Source organism: Notolepis coatsorum (assembly GCF_963971535.1).
Source record: "Notolepis coatsorum genome assembly, chromosome: 5".
Lineage (NCBI taxonomy): Eukaryota > Metazoa > Chordata > Actinopteri > Aulopiformes > Paralepididae > Notolepis > Notolepis coatsorum.
Window position 1 is genome coordinate 78,888,748 of NC_140169.1, and position 23,776 is coordinate 78,912,523.

The 23,776-nt window shown below is 44.2% G+C and overlaps 1 protein-coding gene across 1 annotated transcript in view; it reads right to left on the reverse strand.

The window, feature by feature from the left end:
* Positions 1-23,776, reverse strand: part of xkr6b (XK, Kell blood group complex subunit-related family, member 6b) — a gene marked incomplete at both ends in the record, with an annotated part of 347,851 nt that overhangs the window by 18,823 nt on the left and 305,252 nt on the right. The window contains one exon of the mRNA XM_084314614.1: positions 6,669-6,865. Within this exon, the coding sequence (XP_084170740.1) occupies positions 6,669-6,865 (197 nt within the window). The remainder of the gene's footprint in view (positions 1-6,668; positions 6,866-23,776) is intronic.

Sequence of the window (23,776 nt, forward strand, 5' to 3'; positions counted from 1 at the left end):
ATGACGCCCCGAGGAAGTGATGACAGACCCACACTTAAATACAAACACTAATTACAATGAGCAACACCTGGCAGGGCCAGGCCAAAACACAGAATCAATAAACACTAACCTAGACACAAAAAGCAATAACACACACAACAACCAGACAGGGGGACGACATCAAACAAAGACAGGGATGGCCCAAGATAATAAATAATTAGAGATTAACTCTATTATCTTGAACCATACCAACATGGCCGCCTGCACCATCAGGCTCCTCTGGCCACTAGAGGGAGGTAGGGAACCAGGTAGGCGACCATTGTCAGAAGGTAAGGAATGTCCAATGTCATAATCATAACAGGCCCAGCCAGGGCTGGGCCTGGGGACGTTACAGTACCTCCCCCTCAATGGGGGGCTTCCAGACCCCCGAGAACAACGTCCGGACACGGGTGAAGTAGGAAGCCGGGACCCCGGAACGAACCCAGGGAGAGGACCAGGAGACCTGGGCCGGGAGCCCGAGCAAAAAACCCAGGAGGGGCATAGCAGCCAGGGGGGCTGAAAACGGGTGCAGAGGCCCGGAGAGGGGGGGTGGGGATGGGAACCGAAGCCCAGAGAGGGGAGGCGGGGAGAGAAACAGGGAGCTGGAGAGGGGAGCTGGAGCTGGGAGCAGAGGCCCGACGAGGGGGGGTGGGGACAGGTGCAGAAGCCCGGAGAGGGGAGCTGGACTAGGGACCGGATCAGGAGAGCCGGAACGGAGGTGCGGCGGCGACGAACCCCGGAGCAGGATCCAGCGCAGACCACGGCGAAGACCACGGCGAGGACCACTGCGAGGACCAGGGCGCCGATCACGGCGTAGGGCTGGACCAGACGGGGAGCCAGGACCAGTCGAGGAGCCAGGATCAGACGAGAAGCCAGGACCAGTCGAGGAGCTGGGATCCGGTGTAGCAGTCGGACCAGGTGTAGAGGTTGGGCAGGACGTGGAGACCGGACCGGTCTCGGCGGCGAGGCGTGGCGTAGGATCCGGAGATGAGGAGCCTGGAACGGTGACAGCCGGGGCTATGCTGACCGGAGCCAGGCTGGCAGCGAAGGCCGGATCATCTGTGGAGGCCTTGTTAGCGGTACTAGCCCCGCTCGCCCTCCGAGCCTTGCTAGGCCTTGGAGGTCTGTGAACTGCGGGAGCTAGGCTAACCGTGGGGCCTGAGCCAGCTATAGGGACTAGGCTACCGGGCGGGACAGTACTAGCTGTGGACATCTGGTCAGCTTCCAGAACTAGGCTGACCGTGAACCTGGAGCCTAAGCTAGCAGTGGGGACTGTGCTAGCTGGGGAAGCCTGGCTAGCTGCGGAGGCTAAGCTAGCAGACAGGGCTGTGCTAGCTGTGGACGTCTGGTTAGCTGTAGGAGCAAAGCTAACGGGCGGGGCTGTGCTAGCTGTGGACGTCTGGTTAGCTGTAGGAGCGAAGCTAACAGGCGGGGCTGTGCTAGCTGTGGACGTCTGGTTAGCTGCAAGAGCTAAGCTAACGGGCGGAGCTGTGCTAGCTGTAGACGTCTGGTTAGCTGTAGGAGCGAAGCTAACGGGCGGGGCTGTGCTAGCTGTGGACATCTGGTCGGCTGGCTAGCTGCGGGGGGGAAGCTAGCGGCTGCCTAGCTGCGGGGGGAAAGCTACCAAACGGGGTTGAGTTAGCAGAAGGGGCTACACCAGCTGTGGAGACCCGGCGAGCCGCAGATGCCAAAAGACACCTCTCCATGAGGACTGTGACCTGGCCGGTCAAGACATCCATCTGCGGCTCCTGTTCCGGACACTCATCCACGACGGACTGGATTCGTTTTAACAGAAAAATCCATTTAGCAGGGGTGTAGCTTGCATGATCCCCATGCATCATGCTATTGATGATGGTCATTGTCCCTGTCACTCGGTCCGCTGGGTTCTTTAATGGTGGCGTCATTCTGTTAGGATTAGGAGGCGACGGAAGAAGAGGAGAACCCAATATGCAGACCAAGAAGAGAGGAGGCAGAGACGGCAGGGTAACATGGATATATCTTGACTTTACTTGGCAGACAACAGACACAGCAGAGCTGGCACTAATACAAAACGGACTGAGACACGAGAAACAAAAGAGGAACGAAAACGGAATACATAAACTACTTACAACACTCAAGAACATGAAGCAAGGCACGGGAGAGGCACGATGGGCAAGGGAACGCGGAGGTAAGTGAGGGTAACAAGGAGGGTACTGGAGACAATGACGCCCCGAGGAAGTGATGACAGACCCACACTTAAATACAAACACTAATTACAACGAGCAACACCTGGCAGGGCCAGGCCAAAACACAGAATCAATAAAGACTAACCTAGACACAAAAAGCAATAACACACACAATAACCAGACAGGGGGACGACATCAAACAAAGACAGGGATGGCCCAAGATAATAAATAATTAGAGATTAACTCTATTATCTTGAACCATACCAAGATGGCCGCCTGCACCATCAGGCTCCTCTGGCCACTAGAGGGAGGTAGGGAACCAGGTAAGCGACCATTGTCAGGGGGTAAGGAATGTCCAATGTCATAATCATAACCGGCCCAGCAAGGGCTGGGCCTGGGGACGTTACACACGCATGCGTTCCAGATGCAGGTTCTGTGACCCAAATTTCACATTATAAGTATTATCTATTGAAGTGTCTTAGTGTTGACATATGCAGAATAACATCAATATCACAATATCACAAAATTATACAAAAACCACATCAAGACAGTTTCAGCTTGACAACAAAAACAAACAAGAACTAGCATTCTAGAATGGACTACAATTGATTTCCTGTCAGTTGTTTTTACCAAACACAATAAAAGTGCAAGAGACTATAAAAGAAGGAAGGGTCATTACGTCATAATACCTGTTCTAATGCTCTGCTTGGTGCCAGACCTTGGTGCCAGTTCTATTGAAGCTGATGGTAGATGGAAGAAGCACACTAAAAACCAACATCTACTGTACGTCGTGTGACCTTTGATGAAGAAATGCTGCTGACTGATGGATCTTTCCAAATGTTTCACTTATTTGCTGTTGGTCTCCAAATAGTATCCATAGATGATTATAGGCCTACTTCTTCAGGGCTCATGGTGAGAAAAAGAAAACATAATGTTGCCATCAACAACTAGGCTGTAATCTTTGCTGTGGCTAACCGACCCATAGATATAAACACTAGATGGCTCAAGGCGGAGTCTCCCGCTTTAGTTCACCGGCGGCCATCTTGCTACAGTGCTAGTACTTTAAGGTGAGTGATCTGCACAAACAAAAATACTCTTAACTTGCTGAAATCTTGACGGATTTACAACGGTTTGGTTTATTACAAACGTTATTAACGTGGCTATGATTCTTGCTTGGAAGAATTTGTATTAATTTTCATATGAAAGTCGATTATAAGTATGCAGTATGATAACTACATCTCTGACGTTTTTAACAAACCAAACGGTTGAAAATTTTGCGAGCTATGGTTATTTCAATAGTACACTATATAAAGATTCATGTTATGAGTGGGTGTGCTACCCTGTAGCAAGATGGCCGCCATGTGGCAACGTCGGTCTCCGTTGGCCAGCAGAGCAGGTGAGTCATCTAGTCTTTATATCTATGAACCTACCTACCACCTAATCACCATTCACCACTATGCTAACTGTATGAAGGAGTGGTCTGTCCATTCACTACTATGCTAACTGTATGAAGGAGTGGTCTGTCCATTCACTACTATGCTAACTGTATGAAGGAGTGGTCTGTCCATTCACCACTATGCTAACTGTATGAAGGGGTGGTCTGTCCATTCACTACTATGCTAACTGTATGAAGGAGTGGTCTGTCCATTCACCACTATGCTAACTGTATGAAGGGGTGGTCTGTCCATTCACCACTATGCTAACTGTATGAAGGGGTGGTCTGTCCATTCACTACTATGCTAACTGTATGAAGGGGTGGTCTGTCCATTCACTACTATGCTAACTGTATGAAGGGGTGGTCTGTCCATTCACTACTATGCTAACTGTATGAAGGAGTGGTCTGTCCATTCACCACTATGCTAACTGTATGAAGGGGTGGTCTGTCCATTCACTACTATGCTAACTGTATGAAGGAGTGGTCTGTCCATTCACTACTATGCTAACTGTATGAAGGAGTGGTCTGTCCATTCACTACTATGCTAACTGTATGAAGGGGTGGTCTGTCCATTCACTACTATGCTAACTGTATGAAGGGGTGGTCTGTCCATTCACTACTATGCTAACTGTATGAAGGGGTGGTCTGTCCATTCACTACTATGCTAACTGTATGAAGGAGTGGTCTGTCCATACACCACTATGCTAACTGTATGAAGGGGTGGTCTGTCCATTCACTACTATGCTAACTGTATGAAGGAGTGGTCTGTCCATTCACTACTATGCTAACTGTATGAAGGGGTGGTCTGTCCATTCACTACTATGCTAACTGTATGAAGGGGTGGTCTGTCCATTCACTACTATGCTAACTGTATGAAGGAGTGGTCTGTCCATTCACCACTATGCTAGCTGTTATGAAGGAGTGGTCTGTCCATTCACTACTATGCTAACTGTATGAAGGGGTGGTCTGTCCATTCACTACTATGCTAACTGTATGAAGGAGTGGTCTGTCCATTCACCACTATGCTAGCTGTTATGAAGGAGTGGTCTGTCCATTCACTACTATGCTAACTGTATGAAGGAGTGGTCTGTCCATTCACCACTATGCTAGCTGTTATGAAGGAGTGGTCTGTCCATTCACCACTATGCTAGCTGTATGAAGGGGTGGTCTGTCCATTCACCACTATGCTAACTGTATGAAGGGGTGGTCTGTCCATTCACCACTATGCTAACTGTATGAAGGGGTGGTCTGTCCATTCACTACTATGCTAACTGTATGAAGGAGTGGTCTGTCCATTCACTACTATGCTAACTGTATGAAGGAGTGGTCTGTCCATTCACTACTATGCTAACTGTATGAAGGGGTGGTCTGTCCATTCACTACTATGCTAACTGTATGAAGGGGTGGTCTGTCCATTCACTACTATGCTAACTGTATGAAGGAGTGGTCTGTCCATTCACCACTATGCTAGCTGTTATGAAGGAGTGGTCTGTCCATTCACTACTATGCTAACTGTATGAAGGGGTGGTCTGTCCATTCACTACTATGCTAACTGTATGAAGGAGTGGTCTGTCCATTCACCACTATGCTAGCTGTTATGAAGGAGTGGTCTGTCCATTCACTACTATGCTAACTGTATGAAGGAGTGGTCTGTCCATTCACCACTATGCTAGCTGTTATGAAGGAGTGGTCTGTCCATTCACCACTATGCTAGCTGTATGAAGGGGTGGTCTGTCCATTCACTACTATGCTAACTGTATGAAGGAGTGGTCTGTCCATTCACCACTATGCTAGCTGTTATGAAGGAGTGGTCTGTCCATTCACCACTATGCTAACTGTATGAAGGGGTGGTCTGTCCATTCACCACTATGCTAACTGTTATGAAGGAGTGGTCTGTCCATTCACTACTATGCTAGCTGTTATGAAGGAGTGGTCTGTCCATTCACCACTATGCTAACTGTATGAAGGGGTGGTCTGTCCATTCACTACTATGCTAACTGTATGAAGGGGTGGTCAGCCCATGCACAACTATGCTAACTTGCTTGTAGCTTGGCACCAATGTGCGTTCACACACTACAAAGTAACGCAATGACCCTTTCTTCCCATAATACAGTAGTTTCCTTGCACTGCAACAGGAAATCAACTGCACTTTTAGCCATTTCCTATAGAAACACATCAACATCCCACTAAAATTGTCTATATATATATATATATATATATTAAGGCTGTCAAAGTTAACGCGGTATTAACGCGTTATCACCCGATTCTATTAACGCCACTATTTTTTTTAGCTCACGATTAACTTTTAAGAAAAAAATATATATATCTTTTTATAATTTTTTTTTACTAGATTTCACTCAGGTGTATTGTTGATGCTCTCATTGATACTATGTTTGTTTCTGAAGTGTGTGTGTGTGTGTGTGTGTGTGTGTGTGTGTGTGTGTGTGTGTGTGTGTGTGTGTGTGTGTGTGTGTGTGTGTGTGTGTGTGTGTGTGTGTGTGTGTGTGTGTGTGTGTGTGTGTGTGTGTGTGTGTGTGAGATATAGAGAGAGAGGGGGTGAGAGAGATGAGGAAGGGGCAAGAGAGAAAGAGAGCTGGGAGAGTGTGTGTGTGAGAGAGAGAGAGAGAGAGAGAGAGGGGGGGGGTGATTACTCCGCCCTTGTGTGGGTGAATGTAACAAGTTCCTAACGTTTCCTTTCCCCTATTATTTCATGCACACTTTATTCATTGTTTTAAATTATTATTTTCTTTTAAGTTATTTTCTGCATCACTCTGTTTTGAATTTGATGCAAATTTGCAATGCATGAGGGTCATCCTTTTGTGTTAAATGGCTGCATAAAGCAAGCATTTGTCCAAGTATTAAAACTTGGAACTTGAAGAAAATCCGTTTAAGGTAGAAAAAAAATAAAAATAAAATGCGATTAATTTGCGATTAATCGCGAGTTAACTATGGACAATCATGCGATTAATATATATACTGTATAATAATATATCAGTGAAGGTGAAACTGGCTCGGTCCCAGTATGGAGCCTTGGGGAACACCACCCTTACACTGTAGCCGCTCAGCCCTGTTGCTCTGGATCATGATGCACAGCTGCAGAACCAGCTGCGGGGCGCTCTCCAGGAAGGTCTCCAGCAGACGCAGCATGTTGACGTCGGCGTATTCGTACATCATGGCCCAGTAGAAGCGCCGCTGGTTGTCCTTCTGTCGATGACTCTGTATGCCCAGATACATGGTGCGTATGTACCTGCAAAACAGAGGAGGGTGGACGGTCAGACAATATTAGATAGATAGATAGATAGATAGATAGATAGATAGATAGATAGATAGATAGATAGATAGATAGATAGATAGATAGATAGATAGATAGATAGATAGATAGATAGGAGGTAGGTAGGTAGGTAGGTAGGTAGGTAGGTAGGTAGGTAGGTAGGTAGGTAGGTAGGTAGGTAGGTAGGTAGGTAGGTAGGTAGGTAGGTAGGTAGGTAGGTAGGTAGGTAGGTAGGTAGGTAGGTAGGTAGGTAGATAGATAGATAGATAGATAGATAGATAGATAGATAGATAGATAGATAGATAGATAGATAGATAGATAGATAGATAGATAGATAGATAGATAGATAGATAGATAGATAGATAGATAGATAGATAGATAGATAGATAGATAGATAGATAGATAGATAGATAGATAGATAGATAGATAGATAGATAGATAGATAGATAGATAGATAGATAGATAGATAGATAGATAGATAGATAGGAGGTAGGTAGGTAGGTAGGTAGGTAGGTAGGTAGGTAGGTAGGTAGGTAGGTAGGTAGGTAGGTAGGTAGGTAGGTAGGTAGGTAGGTAGGTAGATAGGTAGGTAGGTAGGTAGGTAGGTAGGTAGGTAGGTAGGTAGGTAGGTAGGTAGGTAGGTAGGTAGGTAGGTAGGTAGGTAGGTAGGTAGGTAGGTAGGTAGGTAGGTAGGTAGATAGATAGATAGATAGATAGATAGATAGATAGATAGATAGATAGATAGATAGATAGATAGATAGATAGATAGATAGATAGATAGATAGATAGATAGATAGATAGATAGATAGATAGATTAGATAGATTAGATAGATAGATAGATAGATAGATAGATAGATAGATAGATAGATAGAGAGAGAGAGAGAGAGAGAGAGAGAGAGAGAGAGAGAGAGAGAGAGAGAGAGAGAGAGAGAGAGAGAGAAGAGAGAGAGAGAGAGAGAGAGAGAGAGAGAGAGAGAGAGATAGATAGATAGATAGATAGATAGATAGATAGATAGATAGATAGATAGATAGATAGATAGATAGATAGATAGGATAGATAGATAGATAGATAGATAGATAGATAGATAGATAGATAGATAGATAGATAGATAGGAGGTAGGTAGGTAGGTAGGTAGGTAGGTAGGTAGGTAGGTAGGTAGGTAGGTAGGTAGGTAGGTAGGTAGGTAGGTAGGTAGGTAGGTAGGTAGATAGATAGGTAGGTAGGTAGGTAGGTAGGTAGGTAGGTAGGTAGTAGGTAGGTAGGTAGGTAGGTAGGTAGGTAGGTAGGTAGGTAGATAGATAGATAGATAGATAGATAGATAGATAGATAGATAGATAGATAGATAGATAGATAGATAGATAGATAGATAGATAGATAGATAGATAGATAGATAGATAGATAGATAGATAGATAGATAGATAGATAGATAGATAGATAGATAGATAGACAGATAGACAGATAGATAGATAGATGAGTGTAATTAGATGAGATCTTAGTTTTTACATTTGAGGAAAAAAATGTAGGTGTGTACCTAATGCTTTAATCTTTCCAGGAAAGGGTTAATTGCATTTGACCAGTCTCCATTCAACACTGCTCCTCTGATGATATTAGGAAACCAAAATAGTAAAAACAATAGATAGAATACACTATTAGAATTATATACTCATGATTACCTGGTCAGATGAGCTCAATGGTTGAAGAAACATGGCTTGGTTTCAAAACCACATTTTCAACAATACTAAACAACCACCAGGGTAAAGAATCGTGCTGAGCCGTGGATGCACACTGAAATACTGACCGCTATGAAAACCAGAGACAAAAAATGCTCTGAGTTTCGTAAAAGTCAGTCAAAGCTTACCAAAAGCACAAGCAGTGAACTCCAAGCCCACGTGACTGAACTCAAACTGGAAAGAAACAGACTAAGAAATGACGTAAACTCCATGATCAAAACTGCAAAAAATGCATCAATGACAAAACTGAGGAAAACAAAAACAAACCATGTGAACTTTGGAAATTACTCAATAATCAACTAGGCTGCAGTAAAAAACTTAAAACCAGATTCTCAAACATAAACATAAAGACGGACAACACGCTCATCACAGACAAGCTGGATGTGGCCAATTACTTAAACAATTTCTTCACAAACATAGCCACAACACTGGTAAACAAACTACCCTCCCACTCAGGGCATTATGGGGTAGAACACATAGTAGCATACTACAAGAACCTAGGAGTCCACAAAGATGACTTCAAACTGGAAATGGTAACAACAGATGAGGTACTCAAAAAACTGAGCGCCCTCCAACCGAACAAGGCCACTGGCCATGACAACATCCCCTCCAAATTCCTCAGAGACTCAGCAGCCGCCATCACCCAGTCATCACACACATAATAAACCTCTCCATAAAACAGGGACACATCCCCAAGGACTTCAAAATTGCGAGAGTAACACCCCTGCACAAAAAGGGCAGCAAATTAGACCCAGGCAACTACCGCCCTGTTTCTATCCTTACCTCCATCTTGAAAGTCATGGAAAAATAGTATACGAACAGGTCGAAAAGTACCTTGTGGAAAAAAATCTAATCTACGAATTCCAATCTGGCTTCAGAACATCCCATTCCACTGACACATGCCTTCTCTATTTAAACGACCACATCAAACAAGAGGTGGACGCGGGCAAATACTGCGGCATGGTCATGCTGGACCTACAAAAGGCCTTCGACACCATTCTGATTGACAAGCTAAAAGCAATTGGTTTTGATAGTCTATCAGTGAGCTGGACGCAATCCTACCTGGAGGGGAGAGAACAGATGGTAGAGGTAAACGGTACTTTATCCCCCCCCCTCACAGTGAGCTGTGGTGTTCCACAAGGAAGCATACTAGGACCGCTACTGTTCCTAATTTATGCAAATGACATGTCGTCAGCTTGTGACTGCAACTTGTTCCTGTTTGCGGACGACTCAGCCCTGCTGGTCTCTGACAGGAACAAGTTACAGGTTGAAAAAACTCTCTGTGAGGATTCGCCTGTCCCTGGACCTTTTTCCCTGTCTACTCTCCTCACCAGCCCCCACCCTTGCGAGAACTTTTCCCTGTCTCCTACTCTTCACCAGCCCCCACCCTTGGACATTCTTCTTCCTCTACCTTCACGCACCTGTTGGGAGTTTGCAATCAGCTCGGGAGAGTACTTAGGTTGCAGACTCCCCTCCAGTCCTTGTCGGGTCGTTCTGTGTTCTGGACTCTGTGTTCATTCTGTATTCTGTACGTTACCATCACCTGCCTCGTCTCCGGCGTGAGACGACGTGCCAGCCATCACCACCTGTCGCCGTTTGCCTGGAGTGGGACACCGCCTTCGCTCTCTAATTCTCTACGGGAGGTTTCCAGTGTTCCCACTCCAGACGTCAAGCCGGCTCGCCATCGCTCCCGATTCCACGGGAGGAAGGCGTCTCTTCGTGATCCTCGTTCCTGGGGTGAGGCTCGCCGTCGCTCCCTATTATTCCACGGGAGGATGGCATGTGCTCATCCCGTTCCCCTCGGACCCCGGCTCGCCGTCGCTCCCTATTATTCCACGGGAGGATGGCGTGTGCCCATCCCATTTCCCCTCGGACCCCCTTTGTTCTGCGCTGCCCGTCTGCACCATCCGAGGAGGAGGAGGAGGATTCCTTCCTGAGCAGCAGAGCCCTACTCGGTGTAGGGACGGGAGGAGGATCTCCGTGCCCGGCCTCCGCTGTCGGGCCCCTGTCCCCGTGCCAGGCCTCCGCCGTCGGGCCCCTGTCCCCGTGCCAGGCCTCCGCCGTCGGGCTCCCGTCCCGGTGCCCGGCCTCCGCCGTCGGGTCCCTGTCCTCGTGCCCGGCCTCCGCCGTCGTAACCCTGTCCTCATCCCTGTAAGCGGTCCTGGCCCTGACACTTAGCCCTGACACTTAGCTCTGGTCTTAGCCCTGGCCCTTAGCTCTGGTCCTGGCCCTGACACTTAGCCCTGGCCCTTAGCCCTGGCCCTTAGCCCTGGTCCCTTAGCCTGTTCGCCTGTTAAAGGCACAGTGCCGCAATTTGCCTGTTAAAGGCACAGTGCCGCAATTTCATATTTCATGGACTCTTGTGTTTTTTGTGTTCTCCCTTAAAGGGACTGTGCCGCTTTTTGTTATTTAATAAATATTGCCCTGTTTTGGCTTACTCTAATACCTGTCTTGTGTTGTGTGATTGGGGTCGGTTTCAAACCATAACACTCTCAGCTCGGAACTAGGCAAAATCTGCATATGGCTCGCTGATAACAAACTATCATTACACATGGGCAAAACAGAGTCCATTCTCTTCGGTTCAAATAACAAACTCAGCAAGACCGACGGCTTCTCAGTTACAGTGGGTGACAATATTGTCACAAGGAAAGATGAAATTACCTACCTGGGCTCCATCCTAGAGGCAAATCTTTCCTGTGACTAAATGGCATCCAATGTAATAAAAAAAGTCAACCAACGAACTCGATTCTTGTACCGGATCTCCTCTCTGGTAAACAAGAATACCCTGAAGACTCTGGCAGGAGCACTCATTCAAGGGTACTACGACTATGCTTGCACCTCATGGTACCAAAGCACCTCAAAGGCGCTAAAAACTAAATTACAAACATCTCAAAACAAACTGGTCAGACTACTGCTTGACCTTACTCCTAGAACCCACCTCACCTCACCCCTGCCCACTTTGACAACCTAGGATGGCTTAGAGTAGACGACAGAGTACAGCAACTTGCAATGGGCCTGGTCTACAAGATACACTACACGACCAAGGTACCCATGTACATGTAAAAATACTTCCCAAAGGTCAGTGAATACCACGATCACAACACCAGAGGGAGCTCCACAAATCATGTTAAACCCAGATTCGGCTCAAACAAGGGACTAAACACGTTTCGCAATTATGCCACATCAATGTGGAACGCCCTACCCAAAGCTGTAAAGGAATGTGAATCACGACCCACTTTAAAAACCACTCTCAAAGAACACCTACGGGAGACTGCAATTCGAAACTAGCCCCTGTAAATGTCCCAACCCAACCCCCTCCAATGTACAGTAAATTACGAAGTATGGTTTTGTCAATATTCCAATGTACAGTTTTGCTTGTACAGTTGTACAGTGTCCCCCACCCACCCCTCCTACCCAACCCCCCACCCCCCACCCCACCCACCTCCAATGTACAGTCCCCCATCCCCCCACCCACCCCCACCCCACCTACCCAACCTCCTCCAATGTACAGTTTCTACATCAAATGTATATACTCTCTTTTCTGGACTCTTTTTGTATCACAAACAGTACTGTATTTGCAAATCTGGTATGTCATACATGTATAGATGTAGCAGTACTGTCTATCTGTATGTCGTGTATGTCATATATGTTATGATTAACACTTTGACTGCCACTCACGGCTTTTCTCGGATTTACAATAGTTACGTTGAAAGCCACTCACGAGATTTCTCAGGTTTTTTTCTTTTTTTTTTAGCGCTCTGAAATCATATTGCATCACGCGAGCCTACCCTAGCCTACCCAAAGGCCGCCGGCGATCAGATGTGAAAAAAGCGCCCCCTATCGTCTCCCAGATGACATCAGGGATTTTGGAATGGACTCAATGAAAATGGATGGGGAAAAAAAATTATTCCAGTCCACATTTTCCAGTCCACTGATCCACTGATGCAGGTTACCAGAGTTCATTCTGGAGACTCTGAGCCGCGGCAAGCATGAGATCTACTGTATACACGTTAGATCTATACACAATGGTGATCAGGAATTGGAATATACCAGTTGGATACCATCTGATGTCAGGTAAGGAATCTATGTTATCAGTGTTAGGATAATCAGACTCGTTTTGATGAAGATATAAGCTTTTTTCTGATATGTGCTCCAGCGGTTTCACTGTAAAATCCATGAGGAAATGAAAACGGTTATTATCAGCGCGTGCCTCGAATGTGCGTGCGTGTACGTATAATATTGATCATCTAGCGTTTATTTGAAAACGATTCATAAATAGGCCGACAAATATCAACGTTCTGGAATATTCCAGTAAAAGACGATTATCACAGAATGGCCCAGAATGGGCTGTTTTTTTCCTCAAAACGGGTGCTTTTCAAAATGCTCTCAAACGGAAATGAAGCGATAAAAAACCAATCTGCCTTGACAGCACTGACTGGAAAATGATTCTTTGATAAGCGACGGGCAGATTAGACACATAGCCATAATTTAAAACATAGATTAGGCGATATTAACGCTAACATTAGCGCAGATGGTGGCATTCATGCACTAAGTCGTGCGCCCCCTGGTGGCACTGAAAGTGTTAAGGGGAGACCACCCACCTAAAATACCCTTTTCCTGATTTTGGGGCAATTTTGAGATTTTTGTATAATGTTGTCCCTTTACATGTCTTCTTTCAAACTAGTGACAAGAAAACAAAAAAAAAACACATTTAGTTGCTTATTTTGCTTCATTTTGCATGATTGCATCCATAAATGTGCACATATCGAATGGGGAAGTGCCTCATTTGCATATATAAACATACAATTCAGAAAACTTGCAATATATTTTTTCTTAGTTTATATGTACATAACAAACTGGGAAAGTTTCATAGTGATATCTATTCAAATATTTCTTTTGCCTATTAGGGGGTACAGTAATCGGTTGTGTTGTTTGTTACTAAACTGTTACTACTACTACATCATTATTATTATGTTATTATGTTATTCAGTTATCAGGCATGTGTTTAGGTTGTCTATTACTAATGGTTTGATTGGGTGTTGTGTTTGTAAATAGCGGTTTCAAATAAAAATGTATGGCATTTTACAATACAGAACTTTGAAGGCGTTTTCCCAAAGGGTAGACATGTACCATTTCCCTAGCATCTACACACACCAAACTTTCCACCTTTATTCATATCTATATCCTGCTTCTTTGTGCCAAATGGTTTGTTGATATGTCATACATAGCCTGATTTAGAGACAATACAAAACTTTAAAGGCGTTTTTCTCAAAACGAGATTTTATGAGTTTGTATTACACATAAAACAAAAAATCTCAATTTCTCTAGTATACCTCCACACACCAAATTGGCCACGTTTCCTCCTATCCATATACCACAACTTTCTGCTAGAGGATCTTTTGATATATCACTCATCCAGATTTTTAGAAAATTTTATACAAAAAATGTATGCAAATTTTTCTTGACTAGGGGGTCATAAAAGGTCATAAATTCCTGTTCGGGTGGCATATAAAAAAATCCTCTAGCAAAAAGTTCGGTATTTAATGTAGTAACATTAAAATTTTTCAAAATTTTGTTTGGAGTAACATGCAAAAGGGGGCAATTTTGAATAGACCACGGCCCTTTTTGGGCAATAAAAGTACGCTTTTTTTGACGATTCTAAACAATTAAGATGTTTGCAAATGATTTCATCCTTTATTATTTTTTCCCCCTATCTAGGTGGGTGGTCTCCCCTTAATTGAAAATGGGGGACCCTGATGTAAACAAAACGAAAGTCTTTCTCTGGTCTGCATCCCCTTAACAATTGTATGTATTGAGCTGTACTGTACTGTACCCATTCTGCAATCAGTTAATAAAGTTTTCAATCAATCAATCAATCAACACATTTTTATCAAAGATGAAGTTAGAACATTGACCGTTATTTATTGTAATTTGTAACAGTACAATAATTAAATGATATATACCTCTGTCAAACATTATGAACATTATACACAATACGGTTTGGCTGTAATACTTATAGTTTTGATCTTCAATGTGTGGCTACAATGGCAGAAAAACACTCTCCCCAGGTCTATGACATCATTATGTAAACAGAGAAAAAGGGCTGAAGCGGCATTTTATCATAACTCTGAGGTTGGAAATGATGATTTAGATGCTGAGTACATTTGTATGTATATTAGCTATATGTCGTTGTTGTAAACTGCCCTCTGAGCAATTTTACGTTGAATAGACGTTTAAAAGACGTCTAAATGGCCCATAGATGTCTAGGCTAAATTCGGTCTAGAATGGGGTGAAAAGTGAAAGTTTGGTAGACGTCTATTCTAGACGTGTTTTGAACGTCTAAGCTTAGACGTGTTTTGAACGTCTAAGCTTAGACGTTGTTTCAACGTCATGACATAGACGTCTAAAATCAGTCTAGAATGGGGTGAAAAGTGAACGTTTGGTAGACGTCTATTCTAGACGTGTTTTGAACGTCTAAGCTTAGACGTGTTTTGAACGTCTAAGCTTAGACATTGTTTCAACGCCACGACATAGACGTCTAAAATCAGTCTAGAATGGGGTGAAAAGTGAAAGTTTGGTAGACGTCTATTCTAGACGTGTTTTGAACGTCTAAGCTTAGACGTGTTTTGAACGTCTAAGCTTAGACGTTGTTTCAACGTCATGACATAGACGTCTACCAAACTTTCACTTTTCACCCCACTTTAGACGTCGTTTAAACGTCTAGGCTAAATTCAGTCCAAAGTGGGGTGAAAAGTGAAAGTTTGGTAGACGTCTAAGCTTAGACGTGTTTTGAACGTCTAAGCTTAGACGTTGTTTCAACGTCATGACATAGACGTCTACCAAACTTTCACTTTTCACCCCACTTTAGACTGAATTTAGCCTAGACGTTTAATCAACGCATTACATAAAGCATGAGCGTTGAAAATGCATTGTTTAAACATTAACACATCAATAACATGGAAAAGTTAGCCGTTTTTATATATTTTTTTATTTTAAAATACTAAAGGCCGGCCCAACACACATACATAGCAACTGAACATTTTGAAAGATTAAAGATAGAGCGGATCTATTTGAGCTAAGGGCGCAAAGAGGGTCGCATCATCCCGGTCTTCATCACTCCGAGACAGCGAGAGGTGCATGGAGGGTCGCATCCTCCCGGTCTTCAGCACTCAGAGACAGCCGGAGAGGCGCAGAGAGGTGCATGGAGGGTCGCATCCTCCCGGTCTTCAGCACTCAGAGACAGCCGGAGAGGCGCAGAGAGGTGCATGGAGGGTCGCATCCTCCCGGTCTTCAGCACTCAGAGACAGCCGGAGAGGCGCAGAGAGGTGCATGGAGGGTCGCATCCTCCTGGTCTTCAGCACTCAGAGACAGCCGGAGACAGCGAGAGGTGAATGGAGGGTCGCATCCTCCTGGTCTTCAGCACTCAGAGACAGCCGGAGAGGCGCAGAGAGGTGAATGGAGGGTCGCATCCTCCCGGTCTTCATCACTCCGAGACAGCCGGAGAGGCGCAGAGAGGTGAATGGAGGGTCGCATCCTCCTGGTCTTCAGCACTCAGAGACAGCGAGAGGTGAATGGAGGGTCGCATCCTCCCGGTCTTCAGCACTCAGAGACAGCCGGAGAGGCGCAGAGAGGTGAATGGAGGGTCGCATCCTCCCGGTCTTCAGCACTCAGAGACAGCCGGAGAGGCGCAGAGAGGTGAATGGAGGGTCGCATCCTCCCGGTCTTCAGCACTCAGAGACAGCCGGAGACAGCGAGAGGTGAATGGAGGGTCGCATCCTCCCGGTCTTCAGCACTCAGAGACAGCCGGAGAGGCGCAGAGAGGTGAATGGAGGGTCGCATCCTCCCGGTCTTCAGCACTCAGAGACAGCCGGAGAGGCGCAGAGAGGTGCATGGAGGGTCGCATCCTCCCGGTCTTCAGCACTTTGAGACAGCCGGAGAGGCGCAGAGGAGAGGGTCGCATCCTCCCGGTCTTCATCACGGGACGTCCAACACTCCTGGACAGGGAGACGGGACAGGTGTTAAGACAGCTCACGTGATTGTGATGGGCGGACATAGCAATAGATACAAGTGGTAAGCACAGGGCTGTACGCTAAGCTTTTTCACTAGGGGCACACTTTTTCACTTAGGGCACATTTTTTAATAACAATTTTACCATTATTAAAAAAAATATGTTCCTCCTGCCTCATTACTGTGGTCCTTTTATTTAACATTTAAGTGCGTTTGTTTTCAGGTTTGTATCTTTTATAATGAACCAACTGAGAAAGTGTGTAAATCACTAATAGAACAAAAACAACAAACTGTGTGTGTGTGCGCGCGCGCTTGTGTAGTGCTCCTTGAATGAGATCATCACAACACACACACACCATTGCATTAATCAGGAGGACAAGAAACTCTGCATACATTTGTTTCACAATGAAAAGTGCTTTAGAAATAAAATGTATTATTATTATTGTAAATAACCCCCATGAAAGGTTTATTATTTGTATGGGTCCTGCTTCATATTTGTGATGTTACTGGTTTCAGTGTGTGCCTAAAGTGATCAATGTGTTGGGCCGTTTATAGAGATCTATGCCAATTAATGTTTATGTATATCCAGGACTTTTTTTTATAAGAATTGAGAGGTATTTGTATATGTGACCTTTATTTTGAAAACAGTGTTGCGACGCAACCTTATTTACATTTGCGCTTTTGACAGTGAAATGTTCAGTCCAACTTAGCTCGAAGGAAAGACTAATCAAAAAGGTTTAATTGACCCGTATGAGGCTCTTACGGTAGGACTTTGTTTATAGAAGTGGAATGTAATACTATGCAAAACGAGAAATAAACAGTGATTTTACCAGCAGTAAAGTTGCAAGCCACTTTCATTTCATATACAGGGAACAGACAATTATTAGTATTATCTTATTTGCATATTGTCTCATTATTAGATATAGATAGGTTGATACTTTATTGATCCCTGTGTCAATTTAAGTAGACAGTATTTCACGTCCTAATAGTGGGGTACTCACCTAATGCATGGCTGAACCTGAACGTTAGAAGTAGGGCTGGTAGTATGGCCTAAATATGATATCACTATATTTTCTGACCTTTCGGCGATACACATCACGATGTTTTTCTTTTTTCCCCCAAACAATTCATTATGAGGCTTACCAAGACAGTATTTGAGTTTGCAAGCTAACATTAAAGACAAAATAAAATACCCATGCATTTAGCATTTTTATATTATATATTAGATTTAGATTATTGGATTATTAGATTATATATTGCATATATTTAGCAATGAGATATTATATGATTTAGATATGAAATATGATTAATTGAAAATGGGGGACCCTGATGTAAACAAGACGAAAGTCTCTCTCTGGTCTGCATGCCCTTAACAATTGTATGTATTGAGCTGTACTGTACCCATTCTGCAATATGTTAATAAAGTTTTAAATCAATCAATCAATCAATCAATCAATCAATCAATCAATCAATCAATCAATCAATCAATCAATCAATCAATAGCATTTTAATGAAACTACTGTATATTTGTATGTCTCTAAATGTTTTGATGAATTGAAAATGGAGGACCCTTATGTAAAAAAGCCGAAAGTCTTTTTCTGGTCTTCATCCTCCAGTCCACTGTTGTTGTATTGAGCTGTACTGTATTCTGCAATCGTTAATAACGTTTTCATTCATTCAATCATTCAGCCGGCAACAGAATAATTTTGATTGACAGTCGAGTCTGCCAATTACGTCACACCGCTTGCACCCGCCCTGCTGTTCTTAGCACCAATCGGCAAGCGCTATGCGTTTTTTTACTTTCCTGAAAGTCCTCCATTGATTTTGACGAGAGCTCAGCTCAACGACAACAACAACATGTAGCCGAGGCACAGAAAAGCCCCCCCCCCCCCCCCCGCGTGAATATTAAAGGCAACCAACTTGTGTTCAGCCTTGCGTTCAGCGTTTCTCTGATTGGCCACACGGCCACGTGACCACTCTGCCGCGCGACGTGACCGCGCTGCCGCACGGCAGAGAGTTGCAGCGGCCGTCTTCCGTTGTAGAATTGTACCTATTCTGCAATCTGTTAATAAAGTTTTCAATCAATCAATGACATGGTGTGAGCGACACATATTCCCCATCCATGAATGAATGAATGAATGAATGAATGAAAACTTTATTTAACAGATTGCAGAATGGGTACAATACAGTACGGCTCAATACACACAATTGTTAAGGGGATGCAGACCTGAAAAAGACGTTTGTCTTGTTTCCATCAGGGTCCCCCATTTTCAATTCATATAGACATTTATGACATACATTTGTGACATAAACGGTATTCAAATATACAGTACTGTTACCCCTAGATCCTGACAGAGTATATACATATGATGGGGAGGGGACTGTACATTAGGAGGGGGTGGGTGGGTGGGAGAGAAATATACATACGGCGGGGAGGGAATATATACATGCGGTGGGGAGGAGACTATCTATAAAGCCAGGGACTAACGTTGTTAGCTAAACATGGGCTAAATAAGATAACTGTGAGGGTACACTTGCAAGATCTCCTATTAGGTTGCGTAGCCACTTGGTCGTTATTCCCATATATATCTATGGTTATTCCTACCGGCGAGATATGCGACAGTAATGTTACACAGCTAGTGTCAGACTGGGGCTTACGTTAGCATATGCTAACATGATAGCCTAGCTTTGAGACTAGCGCGGTTAATACCCTGAACATAAACAATCTGAGGCTAAATAATACAGCCTATGATGGCCACAACAATGCGCAGATTTTAATAAAATAGTGACAGTATTCCTAATTGTACACTATTCTACATAAGAGCAGCTAGCTAGCAGGCCTCAACGCGGTAGCATGGGGGCAGCCATCACTGAAATGATCATAGTGCGCGCTAGGCTTGGGCGGTATGACGGTATTACGGTATACCAGGGTATTTAGAAATACCGACGGTATTGAAAACCAATACCGTCAAAATCACAGATCCCTTTCAGTTTATATTACAGTGAAACGGAGTTTTAACAGTGGTTGGTTGTAGTGCACTGCACACACGCGCCAGCAGAGGGCGAGACCAGTCCTCACTAGTGGAGCGAGCCGCAGAGCTGGTTGTCTACACATAGGAGGAGGAGGGGAAACCCCGCTTCACTGGAAATTAAATGAGAGTCGAGACACGCTTACCATTGCTGCCTGGTGCTGCGGGCTAACTGGCTGTTCTGAGAGCTAACTGTTGTGTATGTGTATCACAACGGTGGTCACGCTTTACGGTAATGTTGCGACAGTGCTGTGAAAATACCGTAAAGCGTTGTGGTAACGAGAGTGTGTGTTGTTGTGGACTGGTGGAGCAAGCAAATAAACGGTAAAACGTTACGTCGCAGTCCGGTGCGTTTTTGAATACACAATACTAACGTTACTAGTACTAGGGTGCTGCGGGGCTCCTGGCTACCATTCTGAGAGTTAACGTTAGCATTACTAGGATGCTGCAGGCTTCTGGCTATTGGCTACCATTCTGAGAGCTAATGATAGTAGTACTCGATGCTGTGGGTTAACTGGCCATCTCCGCGATTTGTTTACTTGGTAACACGGGTTGCCCCCCCCCCCCCCCCCCGCTGATGAAAATGAAAGTCATACCGTTCAATACCGTACACCGGGGTATTAGGTCATTATGGTATAACGGTATGAAATAAATGATACCGCCCAGGCCTAGTGCGCGTGCAACATGTAAGATCTAACCATTTTTTATAGAAATACAAGCACGTACACTCGTATGAACCAACTACACATGCCATTAGATATATAGTAGTCAACCCGGTTACGTTTCGAGAGGGAATAGTAATGGACTTGGCCACATTTTATTAAAATAACAGAGACAGACATTACCTTGCTTGAGGACAGCGAACAGCGAAGGGACCAGGGTGGAACGGGGTTTCCAACCCGTGTTAAAACGGGCGACCCTCGTGCGATTACGCGAGACTTCCGCGTTGCCCCCTCCCTCTCAGCACCACTCATTGATTGATTGATTGATTTATTGAAAAGTTTATTAACAGATTGCAGAATGGGTACACAGTACAACTCAATAAACACAATTGTTAAGGGGATGCAGACCAGAGAAAGACTTTCATCTTGTTTACATCAGGGTCCCCCATTTTCAATTCATCATAACATAATATGACATACATTTTTTTATTTTACCTTTATTTTACCAGGTAGTCACTTGAGATCAAAGATCTCTTTTTCGAGCAAGACCTGGCCAAAATGGCAGCAAAACAAAAACAAACATACAAATACACAAAACACAGACAGAGACATAAAAGGCAAAGTGGGGCAAGGGGATACATTTGAGCTGCAGCTAACTAGATTGAATAGGATTGGGGGAGATTGGATTTATGACATACCAGATTTACAAATACAGTACTGTTTGTGATACAAAAAGAGTTAAAAAAAAAGAAAAAAAAAAGAGAGTATATACATTTGACGAAGAGACTGTACATTGTATAGGAGGTGGGGTGGGGGGGGTTGGGTAGGTGGGGTGGGGGAGGCGGACTATACATTGGAGGTGGTTGGGTGGGGCGGGGGGTGGGTAGGCGGGGGGGGGGGGGGGTAACTGTACATTGGATTATCGACGAAACCTTACTAGGTCCAAGAAGAGGGTCTTGTGTATTACTGGGTTAGGACATTTACTGTACATTGGAGGGGGTTGGGTTAGGATATTCACAGGGGCCAGTTTCGAATTGCAGTCTCCCGTAGGTGCTCCTTGAGAGTGGTTTTAAAAGTGTTTGTTCCTGTGGGGGGTCATGTGTCTTTGAATAGAATAGAATAGAATAGGAGAATACAGCAGGGGACACACACGCCACTGTGGATAAACGGGGCTATCGTGGACAGGGTGAGCAGGGTGAGCAGTTTCAAGTACCTGGGAGTCCACATCACAGAGGACCTGACATGGTCAACACACATATATTCTGTGGTGAAAAAGGCTAAACAGCGCCTCTATCACCTGAGACAGTTAAGGAAGTTCAGAGTATCGGGGAAGATACTCCACTCCTTCTATTCCGGGGCTGTAGAGAGCATTCTGACTGGAAACATCACTGCCTGGTTTGGAAACAGCACGGCACAGGACAGGAAGGCCCTACAGAGAGTGGTGCGCTCAGCAGAGCGTACTACGGGTATTGCACTACCACCCCTGCAGGTCTTATATAACAGGAGGTGCAAATCCAGAGCCTGCAGAATAATTAAACACCCCCCACCACCCCAACAACAGCCTGTTCAAGCTGCTGCGGTCAGGCAAACGCCGTACACACACTACGAGAACAGAGACACTCCGGCTCAGCTTCTTCCCCCAGGCCATCAGAACACTGAACTCTCCATCTCACAATGTGAACTTGGTTAATTATATTAACGTATAGCTGGTAATATAAAGTTTACCACAATGCTTCTAATAATTTAAATTAGATATGTACAATTGCAAAAATTGCACAAGATTATGCACATATTCTTGAGGATACTACATATGCAGTGAAAGGGTTAACATACTGTGTATTGTCGCAGTGAAAGGGTTAACCGTTTGGTAGTGTGGCAGTGAAAGGGTTAACAATTGTGTGTATTGAGCTGTACTGTACTGTACTCATTATGCAATCTGTTAATAAAAAATGTCAATCAAGGCTAGGCTAAATTCGGTCTAGAATGGGGTGAAAAGTGAAAGTTTGGTAGACGTCTATTCTAGACGTGTTTTGAACGTCTAAACTTAGACGTTGTTTCAACGTTGTGACATAGACGTCTAAAATCAGTCTAGAATGGGGTGAAAGGTGAAAGTTTGGTAGACGTCTATTCTAGACGTGTTTTAAACGTCTAAGCTTAGACGTTGTTTCAACGTCATGACATAGACGTCTAAAATCTGTCTAAAGTGGGGTGAAAAGTGAAAGTTTGGTAGACGTCTAAGCTTAGACGTGTTTTGAACGTCTAAGCTTAGACGTGTTTTGAACGTCTTGTCTAAGCTTAGACGTTTAAATAATGTCTAAAATGGGGTGAAAAGTGAAAGTTTGGTAGACGTCTAAGCTTAGACAAGATTCTCCTGGGCTAAATGAGAGCTATCGATACACACACACACACACACACACACACACACACACACACACACACACACACACACACACACACACACACACACACACACACACACAGTCAGAAGAACGTTCAGACATGTTATTTAATCATGCAGGATTGTGATCAGTCAGGTTTCCCAGCACTATCAGCACCACCTGCTGATCAAATGGCAAACCATCTGACTCACCAGCTTCCCCGTTACACTCGCCTCCCTAAACTCACCCCCTCAGGACATCTGTGCATATTGTTAATATTTTCAGATGTGAATGCATTGAAATAATATACTTAGTGCATAGTTTAAAATACGTCTAAGCTTAGACAAGATTATCCTGGGCTAAATGCGAGCGATGGATAGACGTCACCTTAAATCTTCGGAAATATCGTGCTCAGATATTTGTAGGCGCGTTTGCAGGACGTCTGTGGTGCATATTTTTCATATTTGGAGATGTTAATGCATTGAAATAATAAGTTTAGTGCATAGTTTAAAATAAGTCTACAAAAAAACACGATTTGGCTGGGTTATACGAGAGCTATGCAAAGACGCTTGGTTGAAAAGACGTGTTTTGCTCACTGGGTGTCTTTGTGAGTTGTAGTTCATGCAAGAGAAATTGTACGAATAATGGATAAAGTGGGAAGGGATACCAGAAAATGTATTTTGTGTTTACTGCATTATTTTAACTTGGATTGGATTATATCCGTACAAAGTGGTACTATAGTGATACATAACTTTTACCACAACAGTACCAAGGTACATAAAAAATGCCAGATACAATGGTAAAATAGAAATTACCATCCAACTACCATAATACCTTTTTGTAAAGTACCATGGTACTGCCAACAACATTCCCTACCTCGATATCTACACATCTATATAGGACTATACTATAGGATACAACCAGCAACTCCAACTCCATCCAACAGACTGAGAGAAAAAAGATCTGTTGTCCAGAATGACAGCCATACTGCCAGACTGTTCTGCACCTACATGTAATTAACCTAGCCCAACACTAGAGGGCATACTTAGCTATCATCTTGCATGTACAGGAAAAACTGAC